This window comes from Globicephala melas, chromosome 11 (assembly GCF_963455315.2).
Source record: "Globicephala melas chromosome 11, mGloMel1.2, whole genome shotgun sequence".
Classification (NCBI taxonomy): domain Eukaryota; kingdom Metazoa; phylum Chordata; class Mammalia; order Artiodactyla; family Delphinidae; genus Globicephala; species Globicephala melas.
In genome coordinates, this window is record NC_083324.2 from 40,654,524 (window position 1) to 40,666,607 (window position 12,084).

Genomic DNA, 12,084 nt, shown 5'->3' on the forward strand with positions numbered 1-12,084 from the left:
AACTTTTAATAACCACGTGTTTCCTTCTAAGTGTCCTTTACTAATTATGCTTTTTATATCTGTTCATAATAATACATTTTGTTCTGTGTGTCAGTTAAATATTTACATATAAGTTATAGGTGTTGATCTATTTAAGCAATTTTGTTCTTAGCCCCAACAGGTATATAAGATCTCTTATTTTCATACATTAGTAGAAGCTCTCATAAATGGAGAAATTACTTATTAATTTCTTGGCTAGTTTTGTCTAGCTAATAAAGAATGACTTTTAAGAGCAATTTTCAGGCATTTCTATTAGTATCAGGTTTGTTGGTGTCTCTTAAAAAAACTTTTTTTCCTTTAAGCTGGATTGACTCTTCTCCTGTATGTAATTGCTATACTATCAACATTTTTTATGGTTTACTTTCACATAATTGACATCTTTCTTATGCTCCTCGAACAGGAAAGAAGCACAGAAATGTTTCTGTGGGTCGGCTAATTGCCGGGGTTACCTGGGAGGAGAGAACAGAGTCAGCATCAGAGCAGCAGGAGGGAAAATGAAGAAAGAACGATCTCGGAAGAAGGATTCGGTAAGTGTTCCATTCTTCTTTCAACTGTCACCATGTGCATTTTAAGAAGGGAGGTAGCTTTCCTGATTGAACTTTGAAAAGTCAAACTACAACCAGAGAAATTCAGGGTCAAATGAGATAATCATGGAAAAGTACGATTGCTATTTTTGTTTCATGGAGGTTAGACGTGGATACTGAGAACTATTGAAGGCATCTTGAAAACAGACAGGTTAATAGTTTTTGAGAGCCTGTAAAACTCCTAATCTTATGTATAAGTAACATGTTTATCTGTTGACTCACATAAGTCTGATCTACATTCCTAATCTTTTAATATTGTTTTGTCTTTTGTTTGCATGTGTTCTTAAAATCTCTCAAAATCCTCCTTGGAGAGTAAGGTGAGTTTTGAGAGGTAACAGGCAACCCAAGAGTGAGAAAGGGATAGTCTCAGATGGTCTTTGTATTTAATCCGTTAGAACAGTGGTTGATAGCCTTTTTTCTACCCCAGTTCACCTGAGTTACAACTGGAGGTGAGTGGTATCTTGCTACTACAGGAGCTCTTAACTGGGACAAGAATTTTGTGTCGTTTTTAAAAAATCCCCCCTGCCCTTTTTCTGAGGATCCCTTTGTCAGAGCAGTGTTTCTCCACCTCAGAACCACTTGGCAGGGTCCATTGTAAAAATGCACATTTTGGGGCCTATCCGCAGACCTATGAATCTTAGTGGAGGGCCAGAAGGAGCCAGGGGGCCAGAGGTGTTAGCCAGCAAATCCACCTGTGAGTCTTTTGCAGTTAGCTCATTCCTAGGCTTTTCAGGAACCCATACTTATGTTAAGAATTATAAATGACAGCAGTCTTACTATTTAGTTGAGCAGGTAGAACACATAAGTCAGGAAAGGGATAAAAATATAATAGTTAAAAGGTGATGTCAGTAAACCCAAATTAATTGGAGAGAATTAGTTATTGAGAATCTGAATTCTATAAGAAGACTTAGATAGCAGGAAGCATTAGAAAGGGCCATTTAAAAATTAAAAAAAAAAGGGGGTCATTTAAAAAATGCAAAAAGGGAAAGTTTACAAGAAACACCCATGCTTCTGCCACCCAAGATGAACAAATGCTCTTTAGAGTATTGTTGCTTCAGTTCTATTTTTTAGAGAGCATATATATTGTAACTGTGTGCTAAGCACTCTTCTAAGCGCCTGACACATTAACTCATTTAATTCTCACAATAAGCCCTTTAAGTTAGGTACAAGGATTTTCCCTCTTTTACAGATGAGAACACTAAAGCACAGAGGTTACAAGGTCGCCCAATAAGCGACGGGAAAGAGCTAGTCTAGCTCTTTTCTTTGCTTTTAACTGTATTGAGTTCCTTTGTGTAGAGTTTTAGAAATGATATATATATATATATATATATTTCTACAGTTTTTAAAAAAATTTTTATTTATTTTTTGACTGTGTTGGGTCTTCGTTGCTGCACGTGGGCTTTCTTTAGTTGCGGTGAGCGGGGGCTACTCTTCATTGCCGTGCGTGGGCTTCTCATTGCAGTGGCTTCTCTTGTTGCGGAGCACAGGCTCTTTCTTAACCACTGCGCCACCAGGGAAACCCCCACAATTTGTTTTTTACTCTTCCATGTTGATATATGTGTATGTATATATATATGTACATTTTTAACTGCTGTAAAGGTTTTCATCATATAACAGTTTATTTACATATATTCCTACTGATGAACACTTGTGTTTCCAATCTTTTGCTCTTAATGTCTTTGCACATGTCTCTTCTGTACATGTTTCTTTAAGGTATATCCATGGAAGTGGGGTCACTGGGTCATAGCCTATTAGCTTTTGGACCTGACTATTACAGGAAATTTTTCTTTAAACTTCATCAAGATTACTTTTATTTTTAACTCTTGTTTCATATAATTGATAGTTTACCAGAGCAACCACAAAGTAGTCATTAAACATGTTGACCTAAGCTAAAATCTCCATAAAAGCTTCCCTTTGGCTATTTTCTGTTTTCAAAACTTACATTAAAAACTGCATTATTGGTGGGGAGCGTTGTTGTAGTGTGATGGTTTCCTGGGTGGTATTATACTGCCATCATAACAATATCAGATGGCTTTCTACCTTCCTGGTAAGATTCAAGAACAACCCCAAGGGACCAAGACGTAGGTATTCCTGGTTTTTGCTTGCTTGTTTTTATTCTGGTAATAGTGTGTCCATATCAGTATTTTATGGTATTGTAGACTAAATTAGATGTAAAGTGAATCTAGTCAGTTGGTGGGCTGAAGTCATGGGTTGCTCCAGATGTGAATTTATTTATTTATTTATTTATTTTTGGCTGCTTTGGGTCTTCGTTGCTGCACACAGGCTTTCCCTTAGTTACAGTGAGCAGGGGCTACTCTTTGTTGCGGTGCATGGGCTTCTCATTGCAGTGGCTTCTCTTGTTGCGGAGTATGGGCTCTAGGTGCGCGAGCTTCGGCAGTTGTGGCTCGCCGGCTCTAGAGCGCAGGCTTAGTAGTTGTGGCTCATGGGCTTCGTTGCTCCGCGGCATGTGGGATCTTCCCGGACCAGGGCTCGAACCTGTTTCCCCTGCATTAGCAGGCGGATTCTTAAGCACTGCACCACCAGTGAAGCCCTCCAGATGTGAATTTGAAGCTGTTCTGGAACAGGGATGTTTTGGATGAAACTTTGCCCTGATAGAGGAATGACCCAGAGTGAATCTGGGTTCCTAGAAGGGTCATTTGTCCCTTGACTGTAATGAAGAGTTTAACTCCACTTTGGTTTTAATTGGATTGGTCTCCTACTGAAATTGTGGCTGGATGCTTAGATTCTGAGTTCTGGTCAGGTACAGTTGAATAGAATCACAAAAGTAGCACCTCTTGAAATTCCCAAGTGTTAAGGAGTTCCCTGGCAGGGAACTCGGTGCTTTCACTGCCATAACCCTGGGTTCCATCCCTGGTCGGGGAACTAAGATCCCACAAACTGCGTGGTACAGCAAAAAAAAAAAAAAGGAAAGAAAGAAATTCCCAAGTGTTAGTTTTTGGAATTCTTTTGGGTAGGGGATGCCGTGGAAAGGAAAAGATAGCAGCAGTTTAAGATATAGTTTTGCATATTTTAACTATTAACAAGAATATTTTAATGGCACTGTAGTCTGCATCTGCCCTCCCATATTAACCTTTGATTGGTGAACATTTCTTATTCCTTGCTCTTATGATTGAAGCTATGTACATACAGTTTATCCACTTAAAAACTGTAAGCTCTTCCAGGACAGGTGATTGTCTTCTTTGGATATGTCACAAACTAGGTACTTAATTAAATACTTAGTTGATGGAGGTATAATAAATCCACACTATTATCTGATGTTATTTGTAGATTGTAAATTATAAACAGGGAATAGTCCGAAATTTACCTTAATCTCTTTTGAGTTTGTGAAACAAATTAACAGTAACTAATTTACACAATAAAGAGGGTGAAGAGCCACATAAGAAAAGAAATAGTTGCTTTCAGCAGATAACAAACAAATCCTGGTATCTGAAATATATAAAGAGCTCTGTCTAATCAATAAGAAAAAAATAGCCCCAAAAGAAAAATAAACAACTTCCATAGACACTTTAGTAATCCAGATAGCCAGTAAACATGTGGAAAGGTGTTCAACCTCATTAGTAATCAGAGGAGTACAAATTAAAACTACTGTCAGATGTTATTTGCATACTGACTACATTGATAAAAATTAAGTCAGATGATACACAGGAACAATAGATCTCATACACTGGTGGTGGAGGTGTAAATGGATACAATCACTTTTGAAAACACTTTGGTGTTATTTACTAAAGGTGAATGTATGTATACTATATGAGCCAGCAGTTGTACTCCTAGGTCTATAACCTGAGAGAGACTTATTTAAAATGCACATCAGGAATCATAGCAGCATTGCTTACATTAGAAAAAGTAGAAACAACTCAAATACCCATTAACATTAGAATAAATAACATATGAATAAATTGTAATCATATGATGAAAAACTAGTCATGAAAATAAAGAAATTTATGGTTGCGTGCAACAATGATGACTTAAAATGTAAAGTTGATTGAAAAAGAACCATGGCACAAAGATTTTTTGTCCAGTGTGATTTCATTTATATAAATATTAAAAACAGACAAAATTATAATGTTTAGGAATTTATAATACATGTAGTAAACCTATTTTGAAAATCAGAACTATTTCCTAAGAAGTTAGGAGACATTGTCTCTAGAGTTAAGAAGAGAAGGTATTATAACAAGGAAGGGGCACATGGAGCACCTCAGGAACACTGGCAGTGTCCTCCCCATCCCCCCACCCTCCCTTTTACCTGAGTGTTGGTTGCCATGGATATTGCTCAACTGTTTATTTATTAAACCTGTTTATTTACTAATTGTTTATATACTTTTCTATACGTATGTTATATTTATCAGAATGTATTAACAATGGTGCTTTAGACCCATTAAAGACAGTTCATACCCCAAAATAAAGAATAAACATTTTTCTCGAACTGATTAGGTAATTAACAGAATTTTTAAGTGCTACAGAATTGTATATATACATATAAATTTTCATTTATCAGTAATTTATTAAAATACATCCTAATCCTCCTTATACTTATCACAAATCCTTTTTGGAAGGTGGTGACCCATAAATGAAAAATAAATACTTTTAGTAAATTTAATGAAAGCAATCAATGTCAGTCATCTCCTGGCTTCCTCCCCTGTAGGTGTCCTAAAAGTTATTAATTCCACAATTGATTGTTCACTTGAGTACCCAAAATTATGGAAGATGTATCATATCACCACTAGGATTGGCATGCTTACTTTTATGTAATACAACCATTAAGCTTATCATTATAGTAGGAATGTTCAAAGATTGTTCACCTTCTGTATTTTGTTTGCAAAATTTTGTTATTTATACTTCTACATTTTTACTGTTTATTTCCTTAAGAATGCTACTTTTTTATATCCCAGTAGTGCCTTTTATACAGTAATATCTACTCAATTTATTGATGAATGAAAGTAACAACTCAGTTTTAACTTTTCAGATTACATGCCTAATTATGAAAAGGAAATAACCCCAAAAGGAAATATAATCTTAGTGAATATTTGCATCTCAAAACTGTCAAAAGCAAGATTCTTGTATTTGAGAGGGAAAGTAGTATTTTAAAGCCCTTGGTCTTTCCTATGCTAATCCTCTGGGATTTGGGACACAGGAAATTTTTACATTTAGGTTATGCAAGGAAAAAAACATCTTTAAGGAAATTGTCTTACATTAAGATTTAACTGTAAATTGGCTTTTCTGTTCATGTATTTAATCTATTCAAAACCTAAGAAATAATACTGGAAACGAAAGAGGATGAGCCTCAAATGTACTTTTTAGAAGGAAAAAATGAGTTTATGTATCTTCAACTTCTTGCAGGCAGCATTTTATATTTTCTCATTTATTTTTGTTCTATATACCATAATAAAGAGTTTTGGGGTATAGTATGAAATAGAAATGTTTCAATGCCTTGCCTAAAATTATATTAAGTGAGACACTTAGCCAGTTAAGTAACAGAAAATTTCAAGATATTTTCTTTTATATTTGCTTTTCTCTAATTTATTATCAGCTCATTCTGTACTTTTATCATTTCATGTCAAGTTGATTTAATGCTGTCGTTTATATCTCTTCTCCTTCAATCTCTATCTTGTCTAGATTTCATCCTGTTATTGTCAGACTAATTATTCTCAAATTCCATTTTGATCATATTATTCCCTTTTTGGGATTCAGTAATAGAGCTCTCTTACTTAGTCTCATCAAATCCAGATTCTTTTATATTACATCTGAGATGTTCTAACACCAGCCTTCTTTTTTTTGCTGTACGCGGGCCTCTTACGTTGCGGAGCACAGTCTGCAGACGCGCAGGCTCAGTGGCCATGGCTCACGGGCCCAGCCGCCCCGCAGCATGTGGGATCTTCCCGGACCGGGGCACGAACCCGTGTCCCCTGCATCGGCAGGCGGACTGTCAACCACTGCGCCACCAGGGAAGCCCCAGCCTTCTTTTTGATAAGATTTTTCTCAATTCCTCACTGCACCTTATCCACTCCAGCCAGGCTGAGCATAGTATGCACTGTCATAATTTTCCATTTCCGGTTGTTCAGACTTTTCCTTCTGCTTCCTCCCTCCTCCCTCCTCTTGTATTTATCTTACCTATTTCTAACCCCACTTTGGTGAATTCATTTCTGGTGACTCTCATTTTTTTTTTTGCGGTACGCGGCCCTCTCACTGTTGTGGCCTCTCCTGTTGCGGAGCACAGGCTCTGGACGCGCAGGCTCAGCAGCCATGGCTCACGGGCCTAGCCGCTCCGCGGCATGTGGGATCTTCCCGGACCGGGACACGAACCCGAGTCCCCTGCATTGGCAGGCGGACTCTCAGCCACTGCGCCACCAGGGAAGCCCTCTGGTGACTCTCATTTTAAGCACTCCCTTCATCTTAGACCTCTTAGGTTTCTTAACATTAACATTTATATCATTGTTCGTTTTCATATGAGTTAATTTTATCTCCCCGATAGTAAGTTCTGTGAGGGTGTCTTTTCTTTTTTTTTTTTTTTTTGCGGTACGCGGGCCTCTCACTGTTGTGGCCTCTCCCGTTGCGGAGCACAGGCTCTGGACGAGCAGTCTCAGCGGCCATGGCTCACGGGCCCAGCCGCTCTGCGGCATGTGGTATCTTCCTGGACCAGGGCACGAACCCGTGTCCCCTGCATCAGCAGGCGGACTCTCAACCACTGTGCCACCAGGGAAGCCCTGTGAGGGTGTCTTTATATCTTTTATAACTGCTGCAACACAGCTAGAAAACAACCTTTGGAACCTTGATTTTTGTTGCTGTTGTTCTCTATTATTTAATATCTTTGGAACAAAGAATTTATGTTAAATTATAAAGCCTATAATTATACTTTATATGTGCTTGTGAGCATTCTCTGCTTCCTTCTCGCTGCTTATAGCTCCTGGAGGATACCACCATTTTGAATTTTGTGTCTTACCTCCCTTGCCCTTTTTTAAAAACAAACAAACAAAAAATCATTTATTTTTTTATTTATTTATGGCTGCGTTCGGTCTTCGTTGCTGCGCGCGGGCTTTCTCTAGTTGCGGTGAGCGGGGTCTAATCTTCATTGTGGTATGCGGGCTTCTCATTGTGGTGGCTTCTCTTGTTGCGGAGCACGGGCTCTAGGTGTGCAGACTTCAGTAGTTGTGGCATGTGGGCTCAGTAGTTGTGGCTCTTGGGCTCTGGAGCGCAGGCTCAGTAGTTGTGGCCACGGGCTTAGTTGCTCTGCGACATGTGGGATCTTCCCGGATCAGGGATCGAACCTGTGTCCCCTGCATTGGCACGTGGATTCTTAACCACAGTGTCATCAGGGAAGTCCCCTTTGCCATTTTAAAATAGACTTTTCAGATATGTATCTGTAAAAAATTTGTTTTTGAGGTGCAGAGAAACGGATTCATACAGCATGCAATATTCTGTAACTATTTTTTTACATAGCATTATGTTTGCTAAGATTGATAATTTTTGTTGCATTTGGCTGCACTTGATTCCTTTCATTGTGGTATATGCCATTATGTGAACATGCCGGTTTATCCAGCCTGGCCACAGGCATTTGGATTGTTGGTAGTTTTTTGCTCTTATGAATGGCTGTTCAGTGATCATTGTTCTGATTCTTAGAGTACACATGTGCAGAAGTTTCTCTAGGGTTTATTCTTAGGTGTACAGCGGCTAGGCATAGGGGATACAAATATTTATTTTTCAAGCTTTATTTCAATGCTTTATTTTTTCTGACATACTTTTTTTTTCCTGACATACTTCTCACCTAATATAATTTTTCTTCCTCCCATAAAGGCATATTTTTTTGTTTTGCTTCATTGCAATGTCTTCAGCACCTAGAACTATACTAGATGTATAAGTGCTTGGTAAATATTTGATGATTGAATGAAATGCTTTTCAAATTGATCATACCAATTTATATTTTCATTAGCAGTGTACAAATGTTTGTTTTGACCCACATCTTTGCCTAGACTTGATTTTATCAGACTTCTTATAGTGAGTGTAATATGGTTTCTTACTGTGGTCTTAGTTTTCCTTATTACTGGTGAGGTCGAGCATCTTTTCAGATTGTTTGATTCTTAGATTAGTGGGGGTTTTGTTGTTGTTGTTGTTGTTGTCTATAACCAGATATTTTTCCTTGCTGTGGCAGGTGGATGGAGAGCTAGAAGCCCTGATGGAGAATGGTGAGGGTCTCTCTGATAAAAACCAGGTGCTCAGCTTATCCCGGCTAATGGTTAGAATTGAAACTTTGGAACAGAAACTTACCTGTCTCAAGCTCATACAGGTGAACACTGTGATATTAATTTATTTTTTATTTCTGAATTTGAGGTGGGACATTTAAACTACAATCCAGAATGATGAAGGGAAAAGGAATAATTCTGATATGAGAAGAGTTACTCATTTTTAAAATGGATATATGAGTTCTATATGACTTTGACAACTTGTACTCTTAAAAATGTCTTAAGAGTTCAGCATCATTTAATCTATTAGTAGATATTGTGTGTTTTCTCTCTAGTCAAAGAACATGGTGGAATTTTTTTTGTGTGTGTAACAATTCATGACACTTGATAGAGGGTCTCTCCCCACCGCCGCTTGATTATTAGCATGGCAAGGCCATTTTTACCATAGGATCTCAAAGCAAGGAATTTTAACAGTAATCATATTTACTCCAGTTTATTAAATATTCCACAAGAAGTTGGATAATAAAAGATTTTAAAATTTTTTTATAGTTATAGCTTTTTCAGTAAAAATTGTGAATATAATTTTTTTCTTAGTCCTTCAAAATTTGAACTTTAGTAAAGTCCAGGTTGACATTTTAAGTATCAAAAAAGATTATAATCTCTCACTTTAAAGCATTTGTTAATTGCGCAGTTCTAGTAGATTAATCAAAATAGAATTTCTAGGTTTCTTTGTGAATATAAATGAACTCTAGTCCTCTCTGTGGGCCCTCTTTAACGCTCTCTGTGGTATTATGTGTCTCCCTCCTCCCACCCCCCAATACACTGCATCCTGCTTCGCTTCCCCCATGGAAGAACACACATTCACAGTCTTGCCTGAAGTCCTTTCTGGAACGTCATGGGCTGTCTTTGTTGTGGATCTGGATGGCAGAACTAGGTGATGGCCGGGAAAGTAACCAGAAGCTTCAGGAAGAGGTCAGTTCACATTCAGCTGACCTGCTTGTTTCTTAAAACTACTGTATTTATTATTTAGGTTGAGGGTATTGTGATAATATCAGTGATAATGAATTTAGCACTATATTTACCACTCATATTAAATAATTACATCATTTTATCATCCCAATATCATTCCTATAACTGTAACTTTACATACACCTTGCTGGAAGTGAGTTTGCCCAGTGGTTTTCCCTATGGTATCTTTTAAAGCTTAGTACTACATAGTTGGGAACTGCAAGAGCAAGATATACTAGTATCATAGTTAAGTGAAAGATCCAATGTGTTGCTAAAACCATAATTTTAAAAAGATAGGAAACCATATGGAACTTAAATTCTGGGGTTCTAAAAAATTATGAAGAGCTGAATTCTGGATGACAAGAGTAAGAACATTTTGAGGAGTAAATTGTTTTAAAAGATCTAAATAGATGTTCATTGACAATGTCGTTAGTGGAATTGTTATATTTATACCGTCCCGTGAAATACACAGTATTTTCTAACTTGGTTTAAATGTAGTTCTTTTTAATCATAAGTGCTAATATAATCCCCAGGTCATTTAATAATATACTTTTAAAAACAAAAACATGAGTGGGCAAATGAGTGATTGTCTTGCCTCCATCCTTCTCCCAGGAGATTCAGCAATAAGCAGGAGTTGGGGAAGCCTTGGAGTTTCTGTAGAACTACACTGGGGGAGTACTTTGGAAGAAATTATTGGATTTCAGAGTGTGGGGTGGGGGTGGTTATCTCAGAATGAAGAGAGTGTCTCTCTTTGCTAGACAGCTGTTTGTCAAAGGCTAAGGAGGTTAAGTAATATCTGCATTTTTTGTTTGTATGCAAGACATTTAAATATATATTGTTGCTTAGTTCCCAGGCCTTTATCACAGTCACTTGGGAAACTTTTTAGAAAAACGTACCCAGGATGAGGTCCAGTAGTGTTTATATTTTTAAAAAATCTACCTGGGTTTGAGAACTACTGGTAGAGAATATTAATTAAATTAGTCTTATTTGATGTGTGAGCAGTCACCTGCTCCACATTTTATTCTTGCTGGTCAGGCTTATTAAAACACTTTTCTGGGACTTAGCTGGCGGTCCAGTGGTTGAGACTCTGAGCTTCCACTGCAGGGGGCACGGATTTGATCCCTGGTTGGGGAACTAAGATCCCATATGCCTCGTGGTGCAGCCAAAAAAATAAAAAAATAAAAAATCAAACACTTTTCCTTCCATACTAGAGGAAACTAATATTATGACATTTAAATCCATCTGTGGTTACAAGATTTAGGTCTTAATTTAATAAGACAGTAAAAAAAAAACACTGTTTCTACAGAATTGATCTGAGTCCCATGGAGAGGCTTGAAAAGTCAGCTGTACAAAGTGATGTTTGTTTTTTTTTAAATTATGTTTAATCAGATTATAAAGACTTTGGAACATTTACCCATTCCTACTAAAAATATGTTGGAGGAAAGCAAAGTACTTCCTATTATTCAACGTTGGTCTCAAACCAAGACTGCTGTCCCTCAGCTGAGTGAAGGAGATGGGTATTCTAGCGAGAATACATCACGTGCTCACACACCGCTCAACACACCTGATCCTTCCACCAAGCTGAGCATAGAAGCTGATACAGACACCCCCAAGAAGCTAATGTTTCGCAGACTTAAAATTATAAGTGAAAATAGCATGGACAGTGCGATCTCTGATGCCACCAGTGAGCTAGAAGGCAAGGATGGCAAAGAGGACCTTGACCAGTTAGAAAACGTCCCTATAGAAGAAGAGGAAGAGTTACAGTCACAACAGCTACTCACACAACAGCTGCCTGAATCTAAAGTTGATAGTGAAATTGCTGTGGAGGCCATTAAGCTACCCACATCTGAACCAGAGGCTGACACTGAAATAGAGCCTAAAGAGAGCAATGGCACAAAACTAGACGAACCTATTGCTGAGGAAACACCATCCCAAGATGAAGAGGAGGGTGTATCTGATGTGGAGAGTGAGAGGAGCCAGGAACAGCCAGATAAAACAGTAGATATAAGTGATTTGGCCACCAAGCTCCTGGACAGTTGGAAAGACCTAAAGGTAAGAAAACATTTCTGTTCATTTTAACCTGAATTACCCAGGTTTAGAGTTCTGTAAACCTTCAGTCGAATTACCTACTTTTCTAGCTGTATGTATTTTTGAAAAATGGAATACTATCTCTCTGTCAGCTAATTATAAATGTCTTTATAAATAAATAATGTCTTTTAAACCTTGGCCAGAGATACCAGCCAAACTAATATACAAAC

General features: G+C 37.7%; 1 protein-coding gene across 2 annotated transcripts in view; it reads left to right on the top strand.

The window, feature by feature from the left end:
- The window catches only part of SETD2 (SET domain containing 2, histone lysine methyltransferase), an 84,932-nt gene that overhangs the window by 20,372 nt on the left and 52,476 nt on the right, over window positions 1-12,084 (top strand). Inside the window, exons 8-11 of one of the 2 annotated variants that reach the window (XM_030845350.2) lie at window positions 440-566; window positions 8,788-8,922; window positions 9,671-9,790; window positions 11,216-11,878. In XM_030845350.2, the coding sequence (XP_030701210.2) occupies window positions 440-566; window positions 8,788-8,922; window positions 9,671-9,790; window positions 11,216-11,878 (1,045 nt within the window). The remainder of the gene's footprint in view (window positions 1-439; window positions 567-8,787; window positions 8,923-9,670; window positions 9,791-11,215; window positions 11,879-12,084) is intronic. The other variant, XM_030845353.2, reaches the window with a different exon arrangement.